The 19002-nt window shown below is 46.4% G+C and overlaps 1 protein-coding gene across 8 annotated transcripts in view; it reads left to right on the top strand.

Annotated features, from left to right (window-relative positions):
• The window catches only part of BRSK2 (BR serine/threonine kinase 2), a 502819-nt gene that overhangs the window by 256589 nt on the left and 227228 nt on the right, over window positions 1-19002 (top strand). For 7 of the 8 annotated variants that reach the window (XM_075928205.1, XM_075928203.1, XM_075928209.1 and 4 more), the window contains one exon: window positions 286-380. In XM_075928205.1, the coding sequence (XP_075784320.1) occupies window positions 286-380 (95 nt within the window). Of the gene's footprint in view, window position 1; window positions 136-285; window positions 381-19002 lie in introns of those variants that run through there. The other variant, XM_075928211.1, reaches the window with a different exon arrangement.

The following is a 19002-nucleotide window of genomic DNA, read 5'->3' as shown; positions in this document are numbered from 1 at the left end:
TATGAGCGATGTCTGCATTAGAAGTGCTTTGCCAATGTAGTGTATGGATATATAGCTATACATTGTCGTTTCTAGTGTAGACATGGGTTAACTCCTAGTGCTGCAGGGTCTTCTACAGCTTATTCACTCTTCAGGGTGAGGAGTCTGGGAGGAAGAAGGACTAATGGAAAAACATTAGCTTATAAGTAGCCAAACTGCCATAGAAGATGCTAACGGCAAAGAGCTTAATGGAGGATGTCTCTAACTGTTCCTTTTTCTTTCTCTTTTTCCTTGTTTCTCCTACAGGGCTTGTGAAGTTGGGGGTTCACTGTGTAACATGTCAAAAGGTCGCGATAAAAATTGTCAACAGAGAGAAGCTCAGCGAGTCAGTGCTAATGAAGGTAATTTTCTAATGGGAGATTTTGAGGGAGGAGGACTAAAGTTCTTGGCTCTGTGACTTCTGTTCCATGCAAAATTTATATCTTTAATTATATTTAACAAACATCCCCTGTCAGTTCTAGAACTGCACAGTGCATAATAATAATAATTCAGGGGTGGAGGAGGCTGCAATTAAAGAGAAGGCGTATGCATGTGCTTTAATTAAGAGCAAAATTAACAGCCAACCTCAGTGCTGCTGTTACTGCTGTGCTATGGCAGATGCATGTGTTGAGGTTCTAAGTTCCACCAGAGGGTGTGTGATGCCCATTCCTCTCAGAGATTGGACATGTGCATTCCAGCAGGAGGGCATATAGGTGAGGACATCTAGTCGGTTACGTGAGTGTTCTTACTGCTGTTCTGTTGAATGGTTCCTTCTGTTCTCTGCACCAGATCCTCATCTCTTCTAAATTGGTACATTCCTGTCAATGGAGCCAGGACATTTTAAACCATCTAAGGATAGCCCAGTGAGTTTCATTCCTGGGAGAACTTACTTAACAAATTGTACCCAAACTAATACCAGCCAGCTGCTTAAACTAACATCATTAAGCAATCTTAGATACTCAAAAGAAAAGAAACCTGCTGTTTTATTTATCTGAAATTCCCCCAAATCCAGCCCTGAGGTGAGCGAGTGCAACTCCATTGGATTCAATAGAATTGCACTAGTGAATTGGCCAATGGGTGTGCAGTTTACGGACCCATTGCTAAGCAAATATGGCACGTTGGACACTAGTGGAAGAACACATGCATCTTTATATGTTATCACTGTGGGAGGTTTGTTGTATGTGTGCTTATGTGTGGCAGGTATTTTCCAGTACTTGATAGTTACAACAACCTCTCTGGAAGTGGAAGGAAAATGGGCATTGAAGGAACATATTGTTAATTTTAGGTCCAAGCTTTAGGTTTAGAAAAAAAAAAGAGGGTAACATGAATTGAAGTATTTTCAACCTTTAATTTTTGGAATTTCAGCAATGTATTTCCTACAACCACCTGCAGCATTGTAGGATATATTTCCTACAACCATTACAAACGTAAACGGATGGGTGCTAGTCCACAAAATCCAGGAACTGAAATAGACTGGCAACAAAATTAAAACTTAAAAGGCAACTATACAGTCTATTTTCATCGTCTAAGAGGGGGAAAATGAAAACACGAACTAACTGCACACATGGACTGCAACATTAAACTAGACCTTTAATACTTCGATTAATTAGTAACATCGCTAAGGAATTTATTTAATGTAAATTTTATGTTAACTGTGAGACCCTTTTAATGTGCTGTGACTGGAATCAAAGATACTGTTTAGCTCACTGATGTTTCATGGAGAGGGACGAAGCAGAACTTATTACATTGCAGAGTGGTCCCTTTACTTTGAACTGATTCACTGTTCTGTTACTACGGGTCCAGTGTAAAACTGGACTGATGCATTGGTGCAACAGAACCTTGTTTCTAGGGGTGAGTGCTGAAGAATGCCACGTTCCCTGTGTGATTCTGCAAAATTCTTCTCTGCAGGACACCACTTATTGTCTTGTGATTTCCTGCTGAACCTTTCACACCACTGCCCACAGAGCTTTCTCTTCCTAGGGTTCCCCACTACATACTCAAAAAGGCTGCGATAGCATAAGGAAGTGGAGTGGGTATCTGTTACATAAGTGTAGTGACCAAATGTCTTTTCAGGATTGGCCATTGTCTTAAATTAGAGACAAAACTTTGCTTCTCTTCAGTTGAAGAAGACTGTCCTATTCGCTATTTTAATCCTCCGTTCTTCAGGAGATTAACTGAGGGGAGAGGAATTCAGTTGCTCCCAATTCAAACTCCAGCATGACAATGCAGCTGCAGCCAGCCAGCCAGCTGGCTGAGAGCCTACAGGGCAGAGCTGGCAGTCCCACCCTGCAACAGCTCCCTCTGGCCTCTCAGTCCCCACACAGACCTTGGCTCTCTGCCAAGAGGCCACTCACCTCAGTCAATGGATCTAAATGTGGCAAGCCCTCAGGCATTCTCCCAAACCAGGGCCCAGATCCATGGGATCTACTTTTGTAATGGATGTAACAGACACTTCCACCTGCACTATTAAGGGTGCAGAACTGTGGCCCTTTAGGAAGAAATCTGCCCTTCAGAAACTAAAATAAGCTCACCCAGCAAGCTGCTCCTTCCTACAGGGAGCTGCCATTGTCATTCTGCCTGGATCTGCTTCTTAGAGCCTTTCTCTCTCCAGTATTTTTTCAGCTAGCGCTTTTTGTTTGTTTGTTTGTTTTGTATGTTCAGGGAACTGTCCCTTCTCTCCACAGCTGCTCCTCATCTGAGCTTTGCAGAATTGAGAGGCATTTGGTAAAGTGCTTTCTAATCATAACGTAATACTATCAATATTTCTGGAGAGAATAATTCAGAATTGAAGCAGCTGGTCTCAATTAACAGAACTGCCGCTGTGGAGATGACACATGAGCGGGCATGGTGCAGCATGAAGCTGCCGTAAATGTGCAGTGTGAGCATGCATTGCCTCATCAAAGGGACTGGGTTGTCAGCAGACTGCGAAGCTGGGTTGTCTGTAGAGTGTGCACTTGGTGGTGTTATGCTTCTGTGTGGTGGATAAATCCGAGAGCTGTGTTCCTTGCACAGGACTATATCTGTCATGTTTGCAACACTGTTTTTATGTGGAAGCAACAAGTATGTCTTAGAGCCGTTCAAAAGACAGAGGCCCTGATTTTGACTTCAGTCCATGTTTGCACTGGTGTAACTGATTTGAGCTGGATCGTCCATCTTGGTAACATCCGTGATGGGGTGTGGTCACAGAGGACCCCTTGGGGGTACTTTCCAGGGTGCTGACAAGGCCACTGCCACTCGCCTTCCTGCTCTCTGGGGCCTCTCACCTCTCTGGTCTCCCCCAGGCAAGGCCCAGAGCTGAAATCACTGCCCCCCGAGAAGTAGTACAAACACTGAAACCCTTCAGGTCCAAGGAGAATGCAGTTTTGGGCCCAGCTTCCTGGGCTACCACTCCCCAAGTGGGATCAGACTCCTAATGAATTAGGTAGGTAAGCCCCCTTTAACAATGAAAGGGGGAAAGTACACTCTGGTTGCTCTCCCAAGTAACAATTATTTACACTGGGCTTGATAGTAAATACAAGTGATTTTATTAAGCACAAGCAGTAGGATTAAAGTGGTAATAAGTGTGAATGGGCAAAGCAAAGTAGATTACAAATTTTAAATAACAGTAAAGGCTAAGCTAACTCTAACACTAAAACCTCAGTACAAACTTACTGCAAACTCACCCTAAAACTGTTTCTTTTCCAGCTAAGCCTTCCAGCCAGGGTCATTCCCTCTCCCTGGGGTCTTTGCTTCATTCCTTTGGGTATGCTATGTTAGCCAGACAAAGACAAAGACCCTGCTAAGCTTCCGATTGTTTTATGGATCCCCTTTTACATGAGTAAGTTACCTGGCCAGTTCCTACTATTTAAGGCGGTCATGTGACCTCCTAAGACCAATCACCGCTAAGTCTTAAAGGACAAAAGAGGGTTCTTTCACATGATTGCCCAGACATTGAGGTGGCCCAGCATTGGAAACACCCTTGATGGCTTTCCTTTGCACATTTAAACCCATAACGCATTCCATACTCCATATCTCTAACTTCACGCACAAGAATGATACATGCACCAAAATGAGATATACAGGCCCAGCGAATTATGACATGAAGTTTGTTGGATTACATGAGATAATTTGTCCCAAGCACCTTTAAGTTAGGCATATCTGTGTCCACAAGTCCATTTTCTAAAGCATTGAGGGTGGGGGGGTTAATCAGAACATCCATTGATTTGTGGACAGAGTGGGCCAGATTTTTATCTCACTTACATTTGTGCAAATTGGTAATAACTCTGTTGAAGTCAATGGTGTTATGGCAGTTCACTCCAAATAGGGACCTGGTTCATTAACTTCAGTGGAGTTACTTTTTATGTGTAAGCAAGAGGAGAACTTGGCCCGGAGAGTCCAGTGTCCATGAATCAGTAGCCACTAATGAACATGCACATTTGGAACTTGTGGTTTTAATTTTCAATGTCAAGCAGGGATTTGAGCCACACGACCCCCATTGAAATTAACAGGAGTTGTGTGATTAAATCGCCCGGTCAGTTCTAAACATCTCAGCCTGTCTGTTGCGTGTTAAATTTATAGCCTCTAGATCTTGGTTACTTTATGAGTTGTTAATTTTATTGTCCTCCAAACACTGCCAGGACATGGTGTTCGTGGCTACCTGGTGCTTTAATCTACAAAAGACCTTTTGAATTTCATCGCTAGCATTCTTCAGCAGTCCATGTGTTGCTGCAGATTGGAAGTTGTGTATGGACTTGTCTACTGTTAGTGCCTCCCTGCATCATATCAGTTGTCAGAGGTGATGTTGGAGCTTTTGGCAGATAGATTGGGAACAATTGTGGGTTTGAGCCCCTACAGAGAAGTGGAAAGAATGTGACGGATGTGAGAGAAACAGACAAGTAGGATGTTTCTGATAAAAATGAGTTTTGCTAACAGTAGGGACAGGTTATTATTATTATTTGGTTTCAGAGTTAATAAATACCCCCTTAGAGTTGACTATGACTATTTCACCACTCTAAGAGCCAGGGCCGTCCCTACCGATACGCAAACCACGCAAGTGCGTGGGGCCCCAGGACATTTGAGGGCACCATGCAGCTGCTTCCTCCTCCCCTCTTTGCCCCTCTTTCATCTTCTGCTCCCTGTCTCTCCTCTCCCCATCATTCCCTTGGTTCCCCTGCCTCCCTCACTGCCTCCCGGCTGTCCTGCGTGCCCCCTCACTGCCTTTCCTTCCCCCACTGTCCTCCTCGTGTTCCCCTGCCACCCCGCCCCCCAGCCTCCTCGCTGTTCCTGTTCCCCTCATCCCCCTCACTTCCCTGTTCCCCACTTACTGCCTGGGGCAGGAGTAGCAGCCCCATCCCCACAATTTCCCCCGTCCCCAAGGTGCCAGGCTTTGGGGCTCAGTGGTAAGACCTGACCTGCTGCTGCTCTTGGAATTCTGCACCCCAAGAGGTGGATTTGTCCACCTATCTCCACCACTGCAGCTATTGGACCAGCTGGCTGGGGGGTGAGCCATGCAGGAAAGCAGTTTACCATGTTGCCATTGATCAACTTTGAGCCCGAACATGTTGTTAGCAATAGAACTTTATTGTCAGGTCAGAGATGTTTTTCATTGTGGATTATTGTCTCTTCTTTACAATTTTTTTTCAACCATATGTTTTGCACAGAGTTCAGAATGGACCGGTTCTCTTGTTTTTGTTTTGTTTTGTTTTTTTGCCAACGTCTTGGTGACATTTTAAATCCCTTTATCAAAATCATGTGAGATTGGCAACCAAATTGTTAGATGACAAAGATGCTTGCTAACAATCCTGAATCCAATTTCAATATTTTTTAAAAAATCAATGCCTTAGCCAAAAATAGAAAATTCAGATGACAGTTGTTTGTGACAAGTATGTTTTGGGGAAAGGAGTGGGCCAGTTTTCATGAAGGAAACAAAAAAATTTGATGGGCTTTCCTAAAACCCTGTTATTGCTAAATAGAGCGCTTAGTCCATCGGCGTTGTAGTGTGCTTAATTTGCTTAAACTGGTTTTAATAAAGTGCTGGTGGCAAGTTTTCTAGTACTGTAAACTTAACGTTTGTTTTGCTAAGAGCAAGACAGGCATATAGGCACCAGTTTACTAGTACCACATAGGGCGCCAAAGAACAGCCCTGCTCAGAGCTACTGTTTCAGCCTATCTGCAGACTCAGGCATGGGGTTGTACTTTGTTCATGAATCCAAGATTGTGTACGTGACTGTAAGGGCTAGAAACATAGTTATGGGGTCTTTTTAATGGAAGTTTAGATTCTGGAGCACAATTTCTCCTCAAGGGGTGGACTCTACAGCAAGTTCTGCAGCAGTGGAATCATGGAGCCCATGGGACCCTGAATAAATGCAGCAAGGGGTACTAGTATTATTATAAAGCATTGGCCTTCTAGCTGATTGGCTAACTTGCAGCTTTAAGTTACTGCCACAGGCTGGTGAATGCATCCTGTCAGCACTATTATCCTTAAGCTGAAACATTATATATCTCTCCAGAGAAAGAGCAGTGTTACAGGAATATAGGGAAGACTCATAGGACATGATTTACACTTACGTTACAGCCTCTTTTCACTACCGCGGCAATGGAAAGGCAGTCTAAAGGAGCTGGAAATTGAACATAACTCACTGCCACAGTGGTGTGACGTGGTCTTAGTGCTAGGGTTGCCAGGTATCCGGTATTTGCGCCTTTGGTCCAGTAAAAAAATTCAGAAAATACCAGACATGCTGGGGCGGAAGGAGGGGGAATTAAAGCGGGCTTTTTTTTTTTTTGTCTTTCCTCAACAGAATTTTTTCCTAGCATTTTTTTTGGTGGTGGGGGTTGGTATTTTTTGTGAAACCATCTGGCAACCCTACTTAGTGCAATGGAGAATTCAGGATGGGGTACCTATCCAGAGGTAATGAAACTTAAAAGCAAATCATGCTTCTTTGTTCAATGATCATCATTTTGAATTGTAGCCCAGATCACCAATACTAAGGGCACAGGTATTGGATTTCAGCAGTTGGAGCAACAGCTTACCAATGGTAGTATTACCCATTCCCACAAGGAGACTCTCAGAACAAGAAGTAAGGTATGCATCCTGATTAGGACAGCTCCCCACATTGCAGAAGAAGATGCCCTTCTGGGTTTAAGCAGCGGTGATCAACACTTGTGGGTTAGGGCGGTATGTGGGGGGCAGTCTCTGATGTGACTGAGTTGTATTAGGAAAGTCACCTGACAGTCAGAATATGCCTAGCTGTTTTTTTTTTCTGGAAAGGCTGCAGTTGTTGCACCAAGGGGAAGGTAAGAGGTGAGCGGGAAAGAGACAGCTGGCCTTTGATTAGTTGCCTGGAAACACAGGGTTCCTGAGAGCCAGAGGTGGGAAAAGGCTTGACGACAGAGATTTTGACCTCCACTTGCCTTTCTTTGTGTGCATGTGTCCTATATTTAGTTTAAATATTGCCTTGTGTGTTGGCGTTCAATTGAGGCTGCGATCTCAAGGGGGTTGGAAGAGTGGACCCTCTTCATCATTGTCCCTGTAAGATGTAAGGTCACACATCTCGGAGCAAAGAGCATGGTCATGCTTACAGGATGAGGGGCACTATCCTGGGAAGCAATGACTTCTGAACAAGCCTCAGGGGTCCTGGTGGAAAATCAGCTGAACTTGAGCTCCCAGAGTGATGCTGTGACCAAAAGGACTAATGCAATCCCTGAATTTATAAAGCAGGGAAATTCAAGTATAGGCTGACTCCCTGGTCCAGCAGGATCATGGATGTGGCTGGACCAGAGAACCCCTGGCCCAGAGAACCCCATCTGGCTGCGAGTGGGGGCTGGCTGGGAGTCCAGTGCAGAGGGGCCAACCAGGGCTGGGAGCAGAGCCAGTCCAGCACCTGGAAGACCAGTGGCCGGGGTGGAGCTGGGACTGGGGGCCAGCGACAGGAGGGCCAGCAGCCAGGAACCTGTCTGGGGCTGGGAGTGGAGCTGGTTTGGCAGCCATGAGGCTGGCTGGAGCTAGGAGTGGAGTTGGTCTGGTGGCTGGGATCCCAGCCACAACCTGGAATGGAGGCTGGGGGCAAGGAGCCCAGCTGGGGCTAAGGCACTGGTAGCAGGGTCCATGGTCATGAGGGGAACCTGGGAGCTGGGGTCAGCAGCCAGAAGAGGAGCCCAGCTGGGAAGCTGGCTGCCCTCCAGGAGAGTCTGGAAGCCAGCAGCAGAGGTTCCGAAATCGACCTCCTCTGGTCTGGCCAAGTCCCTTGTTGGGGAACAGTCAGGTGCTGAGGGTGCTGGATCAGGGAAGTCCAACCTGTAGTGGTAGAGAGGTTATATTACCTCTGTCTTTGGTAGTATTGCCACTGTTAGTGGTATATTATGTCTAGTTCTACTATCCACATTTCAACAAGGATTTTGAGAAACTGGAGAGGTTTTAGAGACAAGAAAGCCAAATGATGAAAGGGTTGGAAAGCAGACTTTATGTTGAAAGACTTAATGATTTCAATTCATTTTGCTTATCAAAGAAAAGGTTAAGGGGTGACTTGACCACAGCCTCTAAGTCCCTACATGGGAAACCAAAAGTTGATATGAGATAGCTGTATAATCTAGTAGACAAAAAAGTGTGTCTTCAGTGTCTGGAAATTGAATCTAGACACATTCAGATTAGACATAAGGCATACATTTTTACCATTGAGGGTAATTAGCCATTGGAACAATTTACCAAATTTTAAATCAAGACTGAACATATTTTTCTACCAGATAAGCTCCAATTCCACCACAGCTATTGGCTTACGGCAACTATACATTCAGCAAAGTCCTATAGCCTGTGTTATGTGGAAGCTGAGGCTAAATAAACATAATGGTCCTTTCTAGACACAGGCACAAAAAAGTATAAAATTAGGCATACTTGCTCTAATTAAGTGACAAAGTTTAAACTAATAATGATAAAGACCTTCTACCCGAAAAAACCTTCAGTTCCCCAACCTCCACAGAAAACCTTCCTTCAGGAAGACTGAATAAATAAATTGCCCTTGAAACATGCCCTAAAGGCCAGTCCTGTTAATCCAAGGAGGGGGAAAAAATTCTGGAACCCATAGTTTTCTTTTGGAATGCCTAGCTTCCACATGTGTTAATTTCTGGACTATCAGCACAGCTGTACTAGCAGACCACCATGGCTAAGTTAGGGTATGATCCAAAACCCATTGAAGGCAATCTGTGGAAGTATCCTGATTGACTTTGATGGGCTTTGGATCAGTGTATGAGAATACAGAGAAGGATTTGGTCTCAAAGGTACACAGAAGCTAATCTCTTTCTCTTTCTCTCTCTGTTTTAGGACATGTCTATACAATCCCCTGTAATCTGAACTGCAGGAGAGTGTAGACTTGTCTGGAGATCCCATCAGGGCCAAATTCAACCCCAGTGTAAGAAGGTTCAGTGTTCAGTGGAGTCACATTCTCTTATACCAGAGTTGAATTAGACCCAGTGGAGTGGGTTTCAAATGGTCCCACCATTAGCATAACTTTGCTCAGTTGCAGTCAACTGGAGTTTTACCATTTATAGGGAGAGCCAGGACTCTGAGGTGGCTCCAAGTATTCTCTCAGGGGTGTGGCTGGCTGGGCCCTGTTCACGTGCTTTGGGTGTGTCTCAGGGACAGGCAAATACCAGCCCCTAGTCTGGATCCAGTCCACCAGGGTTTGGTCCTGGCAGCCCGCTTATCCTGATATATTTACCTTCATGGCTGCAGGTACTGGTGATCGCAGCTCCTGTTGGGTGTGGATCACCATTCCTGGCCAACGTGAACTGTGGGATGTAGTGTGCTGGTCCACACTGTTTTCTGCCCCTCCCATTGGCTGGGAACGGCAACCTGCGGCCAATGGGAGCTGCGATTGCTGGTAACTGCAGCCATTCAGGTAAATATGGAGGTGGCAGCCCACCAGGGGTTAGCCCCTGGCAAACTGTCACCATGTTATTGCCCACCCCCGGTATAACTGATCACCAAATGAGGAGTGCGGAAGGCAGTTTCTCACAGGTAAGAGGGGCAGTGACCTTTTCACGCTCCTCTGCAGAATGTGGGTATGAGTCAGTTGCCAGAATATATTTGGATGTATATCTCATGTAATCATTTCCTTACCATTGCAGGGGCCTTACGCACTGGTGCAGCTCAATCCCTCCTATTCTCTGCCACATACTGCTCTGATCTCCTGTGGGATGCAAAACTTTAGTCTCTCTGACTGTATGACTGAAGTAGGAAGAATGTTAGGGCACCTCTGAAGATCTTTCCCACTAGGTACAGAGGATCAGAGAAGCAGAAAATCAGTTTATTTCACCAATGTACTGCGTTCAGGTGAATCTAGGACACAGGAGACCCAGGACATTTATGTACTAAAAATAATAAATAACAGGGAAAATAGTATTTCCATGTATCTTAAAAAGCCTCAAGGAAAAAGTAAAAAAAAAAAAACGCCCACAAACCTGTCAGAGTTGCTGATTAAGAAAAACTGTACTGGCCTGCTTGTATGAGTTACTATTCTCATGATGAAGAGCTTGATTTTAAGTGTAGGTGGATTAGTGGTACGGCAAGCAAGTCTTGTGGTCAGGGCCTGCTGCTTCAGTCTCTCTTTTAGATCAGTGTGTCCTGAGCCCCTAGAATGGTGTTCAGCTAGGTGCGCTTCCTTGTCGATTACCCCCTAGTCCTGCCTGTCCCAGGAATCCAGCATGGGTTGGAAGATCTGGGGACTCCTGCTCCACTGGGTGCCAGCCTGGGGATGTTGGCTCTCCTACTGAAAGTGAAACCGTGAAACAGTAGGGTGGGCCTATGTTCAGGGCACCTCCTGCTCACCTTCCTCTAAATCATGTCCTACAGGTTGTACCTCCCTTCACCGGGACTCTCTGGTCCGGCAACATCCATGATCTGGCAGGACCACATATGTTTCTGGACCACAGAACCAGATATAAGGAGGTCAGGCCGTGGGGTAGGAGCATGGCAGCAGGGGCTGGCGACTCAGCTGGGAGCCCCGTGTCGGGGCCAAGTGGTGCAGCGAGGAGATCTGGCCCCAGCAGCTGGGCAGTAGCAGGGGGGTGGGCAGTGGCCATGCATCTCTGGCCCAGTGACAGCCAGGGAGCTGCAACCCCGGTTCTGGAGCTCCAGTCCCAGCCACACAGCCCCGACCCTGGCAGCAGTGGGGCCAGTGGGAGCCAAAGAGCTCTGGCCCAGTGAGAGACAGCTGGCCAGGCAGCAGCGGGTCAGGCTAGAGCCTGGGGGTGGAGGAGGCAGCGTTTTAGTATGGGCCAGGAAGGGAGGGACCTCCCTGGTCTGGCAAATCCCAAAGGTGCTGGACCAGGGAGGTCCAACCTGTACTACACCAATGTCTCGGTTTGGGATATGGCAACTGTTTAGTTATAGTCCTTTGCTTCAAACCCCATATTAGAGCCCTTGTGTGAGATTATTTTTTTAATCCTGCTCCCAGTCCAGCCTGCAGTACCCACTCCCACAAGGTCCCTCATTATTTCTTGCATTTTTATCCCACTCCTGCCTGCAAAAAATCTTTAGATCCTGCAATTCCTGCAAGAGAGACAGATTCCCTCATGCTACTAAAATGAAAAAAGGTAATTAACAGAGATAGAGATAAATAATTCAGACATAATTTTTACTACTAAAAAAACCCAAATCTTGCTAAAGCCGTGTAAAAACTTTTTAATCCTGTTATAATAGGCATCAAATCTTTCTATTCCTAACTTAAATTTAAATATTACACCTATAACTTTAAAAAAAAGAAAAACTTGCTTAACATTGCTAAAATCTATTTATGACAAGCTGCTCTTGTGTATATTGCATGGAATGTCAAAACAAATCACACCACAATTTTGCTTAAAAAGTGCTGTTTTTTAAATGATTATAAAAAGTAAGCTGTTCAAAAAAAATGGATTTTTAAACCATTTAAAGCACTGTTTTTAGAACTTTGAAACATATTGTACAAGTTATTTATATGTCAGGATTATTACTCCTTTTTGAAAAACCTTTAACAGAAAAACTGCTCGCAGTGCTAGGCGTTTGATAGAAATAGATTTTAAAAAGAGACTCCGAGTAAGTAAATAATAATAAAGTCAGCTTAGACTGCAGGTATAGCTAAACTTTATTTTGTTTTCCTGTAAATTACTGCAGTCTGGTGGGGTGGGAGGAGAGAGGTTCTTAGCAACCCAATTCTGCCCACAACAAAGTACATTTTACCCGTTCCCACTATTACAGAAATAGATCTTGTCGGACCTGTTGTGGGATCCCTGTCCCGCTGCGGGGCTCTACCCCAGAGTCTCAGGGCTGACGGACGTGCCCCTCATTGGGTTCTTCCTACCTCTCGGATGATGCCTAAAAAGATGGGGGGAAAGACTCATAACCAGACCTCCTCAGTAAAGGCAACTTCCCCTACTGTTGCAGCGCAGTGTTCCTTCAGGAAATGACTTCTCTCTTCCCCCTTGCCTGCACTCCTGGATGGAAGCTCTCTTTCTACTGCTTCTTTCCCCATGAGCATGCTCCATTGTGCCTGTGGCACAGAGCTTTCCTGGCTGAACACTGATCTAACCTTTCCCCTTCCACCGCTGTGGGGTGGAGTTTGGAATCACCATCACAAGGTTTTCAGGCAATCTCTTCCATGTTGTTGAGTGTGCACATTCACGCTAACATGCTCAGATTTATATGAAAATCAGTTACATGTTGCTGAGTGGACAAAGCCCGACATCCCTGCTGGAGGCCTTTCAGCACCCTGGCCAGCAACAGGAGGAGTAGAAAGGTCCTCCGAGCAGAACAGAGTGGCAGCCTTTGCTGCAGCCAATCAGGGTGCAGCAGGCTGATATGAAAAGAGCTGCTAGGCCAGGGCCTGTCAGTTCCTTCCTGGAGCTTGACCCAGGAAGACCTCAGGGCTGACTGGGGAACACCAGCACACTGGACAGCTCCAAGTGGGAGCTGGGCATCCTGCCTGGTTGGAACCAGGTCCTGTGGCTGAAGGTTAGCTAAGAAGCCAAAGACAACCCTGCAGAGCTCCGGATAAGGGGAATTCAACTCAACCACAAGGCCCTAGGGCTGGATGGAACAGCATCCCAGAGAAGTGGCCCAGGGACGTGACAGCAACTAATTATTTGAAACTCAGCAGGTAACTGCTGCTTGTGGGGTCCCTGGGCCGGGACCCAGAGGAGTGAGCGGGCCTAGGTCTCCCCCAACCCACCTGCGAACCGCACCCGGGAGGGGGTAAAAGAAGAGGTCTGATTTCCGGCCACTTACTGGACGCTGCTTTACCCACAGACTGGCGAGTAGAGATTGTAAGATTCCCTATAGCCCCCAACGCATGCTTGCATGATGGGTGGACCCTGTTATAATGCACATGCACAGAAATTTGAGCTCACATTTATACAGGTGGCATTTTGCTGGTTGCTGATTGCACTTGTGTGCATACACCCCATCGCACACAAACAATCTTTCTGGTTTATCTTTAGCTTAGAGAATTACAATTTGCTTGTCGTCTTGTACCTCTGGAGGAGAGCGGATTAGAAGCGTGTGCATGCCTGTGTGCGTGTTTGACAGCGCGTAGGTGGTGAACAAACTGTAGGAATGATTGGCACTCATCAAAGAGCTCAAGTGCACAAACACAGAGATAGCCCCCCTCTGCGACCCTAGTTTGTATTCCAGCAACAACCCATTTAGCACAGCACAACTTCGTAAGTGGGATTCTGTCTTCTAAGTTCAAAGAAACAAAAAAACACCTTTGTGTATGGAAAACATGGGGAAATAAAAGGGTTATTTTCCCTGGCTCCCTCCTGCTGCAGGGAGTTTGGGACTAGGGATCTGTTACTGAATGTATAATGGAGAGTGTTTTGTTTTAATCTGGAGCTGGCAAGTGCAACTGAAAGCTCACTCACTTGTCATCTGTTTGAGCAGTTAAAGAAGTTGGATAATTGCATCTTCCTGCGGAGAAGAATCGCTCTCCTCCTCCTCTTTCCACCACACCCACAACTCAGCACAGTTTGAGCTATTCTTTAGTAGGAGAATTAAACAAGAATCAGGAGCACATGCTGTACCTGTCAGAAGAACAAACCTGTCAACAATACAGGGTGCCTTTCGCTCTCTAAATTTAGAGTGATCCATTGACGCATTCGGGCAAGTTATAGCAATAATTGGACCTATTTTTTCTCCGGCTTTTAGTTCCACAAATTGACATAACAACAGTCTGGCTCAAACAACTATGGTACCAATTGCAAACACACATACAATCTGCTTACCACCATCAGGCATTACTCTGAGTCCTACAATTACCTATGCTGCAAGACCCTGATCTGCAACTTACTGAAGTCAATAGGAGCTTTTTCATTCATTCCAATGTTCTTTGGATCAGGCTTATGATGCCTCAGTAGTCAAATAGAACCTCCCTATATAACTGGGTCTCAGAATTCAAGGTTCTGACAGTCTGGGTATCTTTAGCTAAGCCTGGCTTTCTCTTTTCTATCATCTGTGTCTTTCCATACTAACACCCTGCCCAAGCAAGAGTGTTGTAAAAGCCACCTTTTTACCCATTCTTTTTGACCACCTCCATCATATCCCCACCAAACTTCTGTCTCAGGGAGCTAGGATTCAGACTGGTTTCTTTAATATTCACTGAGACTGCAGAATAAGCCCAGGAACAGGCCTGATCCATGTCACACACTTCTTTATCCAGTATGTGCAGGCAAGGGACTGGATTGTGGTAGAGTCCTAGTACTATACCATCTTTTCAGCATTGATCATCTGTACAGGCACCTTATGTGACTGTGATCCATCTCTCCCTGATGAAAATGCTTTATAGATAGTGTATATGAATCATTGCCATGCCAGTGAGATTTAGAAGAAATGTGTCGGCCGTTCTGTAATAGCACTAGGGTTTTAAATTTTGAAGTGGAAAGGTTCAGAAGATATTCTCCATAGGGCTTAGATTCTCGAAGGCTGCATCTAGACTGGCATGATTTTGCGCAAATACTTTTAACGGAAAAGTTTTTCTGTTAAAAGTATTTGCGCAAGAGAGTGTCTATACTGTCATGTGCCTTTGTGCAAAAGATTTGCTTTTGCGCAAAAGCATCCGTGCCAATGTAGATGCTTTCTTGCGCAAGAAAGCTCCACTGGCCATTTTAGCCATCGGGCTTTCTTGCGCAAGAAATTAATGTGGCTGTCTACACTGGCCCTCTTGCACAAGAGGGCTTATCCCTGAGTGGTAGCGTTGGAGTATTTGCGCAAGAACCACTGATTTTGTACATTACAAAGTCAGTGTTCTTGTGCAAATACTCGCAGCCAGTGTAGACAGGCGGCAAGATTTTGCACAAAAGCACTTGCTTTTGCACAAAATCATGCCAGTCTAGATGCACCCATAGAGTATTTCCTGGAGACTGCGAAGAGGAGGGAGGGTTGTCATGACATGGGGCCACTGGAGCTCAGGGCTCCTGCATCACAGGTTTGCAAATATTTACCAGAGCTCTGCTCCTGACAGCTCATTTTCAGTTTAATCCCTGACTCTGCAGTGGGAAATTTTAGGAAGCCCAAATTCTTATGGAAAGCCCTATGAGGTCTGTAATAACCACAAGGGGCCAGGATCTCAGTTTGCATCTCACCAGAAAGACAGAGTGGTTTGTCACATCCTTTCCTTGTTCTCGATTCTTCTACCCAGCTTCCATGAAAACAAAGCCCAGAATGGGTTTCACGTGCAGTTAGTAAGCTGAGTACTGTGCTGACCAAAGAATCGGAATGCCAGCCCTGGATGCACCACAGCTCCCATTTGACATTCCTCTCGGTGCTGGGCCAAAAAAGTCTCTATTTTGGCTTGATGTAATTTATATATCAAAGGCAACTCTTCTCTGCTTTCATGTCTTGCCATGCCTGGAATCATAATGCTGGTATCTGTTCCCAGCACAACTGTAAGCAGTTACAGGAGGGGGCCATGCCTCTGCATGCATGCTTCAGGAGCAGATTTCAATAGGAAGCAAGAGCAACAGTTGAATGCCATTTTTTTTCTCCTCCACTTCAAAATCTCTCACTATGTTGCAAATGAAATTACCTTGGTGGTCTCAGTTCATGTTAATCCATATTTCACAGCCCCAAATCCTTACTGGCAGCGTTTGTTTGGGAGACAGATGGGACTAGAATAGCAAGAGTTGCTTCTCAGTATAATGCTGCATTGGTCTTTAAACAGACTTCCCTACCTTGATGAACCGAGCACAGATCCATGAGGGTATGTCTACACTAGAAAGTTAGTTCGAACTAACGGACGTTAGTTCGAACTAACTTTCCTATGCGCTACACTAGCGCTCCGCTAGTTCGAATTTGAATCGAACTAGCGGAGCGCTTAGTTCGAACTAGGTAAACCTCATTTTACGAGGACTAACGCCTAGTTCGAACTAGCTAGTTCGAACTAAGGGCTGTGTAGCCCTTTAGTTCGAACTAGTGGGAGGCTAGCCCTCCCCAGGTTTCCCTGGTGGCCACTCTGGCCAACACCAGGGAAACTCTATGCCCCCCTCCCGGCCCCGGACCCCTTAAAGGGGCACGGGCTGGCTACGGTGCCCGTGCCAGGTGCAAGCCTGCCAGCACCCAGCTAGCAGACCCTGCACCTGGCACGGCACAGAGCCACCCACCCGATGCCCCCCAGCCCACCCCCTCTTGCCGGGACCAGGCTGGCGGCTCCCGGGAGCTTGCCCTGGACCGCAAGAGGCGGGCACCTTCCTGGGCTAGTGCGGACATCGTGGACCTCGTCCACGATCTCCGCACTAGGCACAGAAAAGTGGCCGTCTAGGGCAGGAGAGCTGCCAGCCTGGCCACCCAGGACCAGGTGTGCATGAAAATCAAGGGGGTCCACTGAGACCCCCGACACTGAGCCCTGAGCTTACAATGGCCGTACTGGGTCAGACCAAAGGTCCATCTAGCCCAGTAGCCTGTCTGCCGACAGCGGCCAACCCTAGGGACCCTGGAGGGGATGGACCGAAGACAATGACCAAGCCATTTGTCTCGTGCCATCCCTCTCCAGCCTTCCACAAACTTTGGGCAGGGACACCACTCCTACCCTCTGGCTAATAGGACTCCATTGACCCAACCTCCATCACTTTATCTCACTTCCCTTTAAACTCTGTTCTAGTTCTAGCCTTCACAGCCTCCTGCAGCAAGGAGTTCCACAGGTTAACTATTTGCTTTGTCAAGAACAACAACTTTCTCTTACTAGTTTCAAGCCTGCTACCCATTCCTTTCCTTTGGTGTCCTCTAGTCCTTCTTTATGGGAACTCATGAAGAACTTTTATGAATGCACCCTCTCCACCCAACCCCTGCTTTTAGAGACCTCTATCCTGTCCCCCCTCTGTCTCCTCTTTTCTAAGCTGAACAGTCCCAGTCTCTGTAGCCTTTCTTCATCTGGGACCTGTTCCCAACCCCTGATCATGTTAGTTGCCCTCCCCTCTTCCAGCCTTTCTCTTCCCCTCTCCCACCTCCTTTTCCCAGTCTCCCCCAGTTTTGTTCAATAAAGACAGAGTCAATGTTGGAAGAAACGTTATCTTTATTTTGTACATCAATAAGAAGGGGGGCTAGGGAAGGGTAAGTGGAAGGAGGTGAGGGAGGAATGGGGTACGAGCCCCCGATGCGGAGGACTGGGCTGGCTCTGCGGGCTTCTGGGGGTGGAAGCTCTCCTGCAGCCCCCCAATTACTCCCTCTCCCCAGATGGCAGCCTGCGGCAAGTGCAGCCGGGCTGATGGCCGAGTGGTGTGATGTGCCCAGTGTGGGCACTCAGGGCACTCCAAGCCAGAACTTCTTTGCAAGCGGGGCACCCCTTAGAACTGTGTGTCCGGGGTGGGGGTCGGGACCCTTTAAGCGCAGCCCTCGGCTAGCCTGAGACAGCATCTCCATGCTCTAAGTCCTCCTTTTATGCCCTGCCGGCACTGCTTCCGGCCATCCTTAAGCCCTGTTCAGAGTCCACTCAATGTGGACTTACTAGTTCGAACTAGCAAAACGCTAGTTCGAACTAGTTTTTAGTTCTAGATGCGTTAGTTCGAACTAGCTTAGTTCGAATTAACTAATTCGAACTAAGTTAGTTCGAACTAACTTTGTAGTGTAGACATACCCCGACTGAGTTTTGAAGCTCTCCTGATCACATAGGGCACATCTACACTGGAGGCCAGGGCAAAAGTCAAATTAAGATACATAACTTTAGCTATGTCAATTGCGTAGCTGAAGTAAAAATAGCTCACTTCAGCTTTTGGTACTGTCTACACAGCAGGAAGTCAAAGGAAAAACACTCTTCCTTTGACTTCCCTTATTCCTCGTGAAATGGGGGTTACAGAGAGTCAGAGTAGGAAGTCTTCCAGCTCAACATTATTTCCAAATAACAGCTTGCTGTGTAGACGTACCTATAGAGTCCTGACACAAGCATCACAATGTTTCGAGGCCCCACTAAGAACTATAATGTACCTCCTGCTTATCAGACACAAGCCATTGAAACAAAGACTTTATTTTAGTTTTGTCTGTGCTACAAACCCCGCAGTGCCTTTGGTTTGGGTATAAACCATGCCACTAAAAGAACTTTTCTGCCAGCATGGGCTGAGTCTTCATACGGCTAACTGACAAAGCTACACCAGCAAGGCTTTTCAGCATAGCCCAGACCTCACTCTGCACATGGCCATACAAACTGGGCAAGAATATGAGGAAAAAACTGCAAGGGCTGACTCCTGATCCAGTTAACAGTTAGGCCCAGAACAATCAGATGGAGCTATCATTTTAGTTTGCAGCTGTTCGGGCTTGCTCATCTGTCTAATGGCAGATTTGTATGCTTCCTCTTTGCTTCTGGGAAGCACCAAACAGGTCTGAACATGTTCTCCAGCCTCCTGGCATATTGGAGAAACTAACTTCGCTGTGGATACAATAAAGCATGCTCACGTGTCAGTGACCTATGTCCAGAGGCATTCTTCAGGCAGATACTATTATCCTCAGCTACACTGCGCACACTGCATTGCAGTGGGGCCTAGAACTCGTAACCTTTA

The sequence above is a fragment of the Pelodiscus sinensis genome, chromosome 4 (genome assembly GCF_049634645.1).
Source record: "Pelodiscus sinensis isolate JC-2024 chromosome 4, ASM4963464v1, whole genome shotgun sequence".
Taxonomy (NCBI): domain Eukaryota; kingdom Metazoa; phylum Chordata; order Testudines; family Trionychidae; genus Pelodiscus; species Pelodiscus sinensis.
Note: the sequence above shows the minus strand (reverse complement) of the source record. Positions and strands in the feature narration are given on the sequence as shown.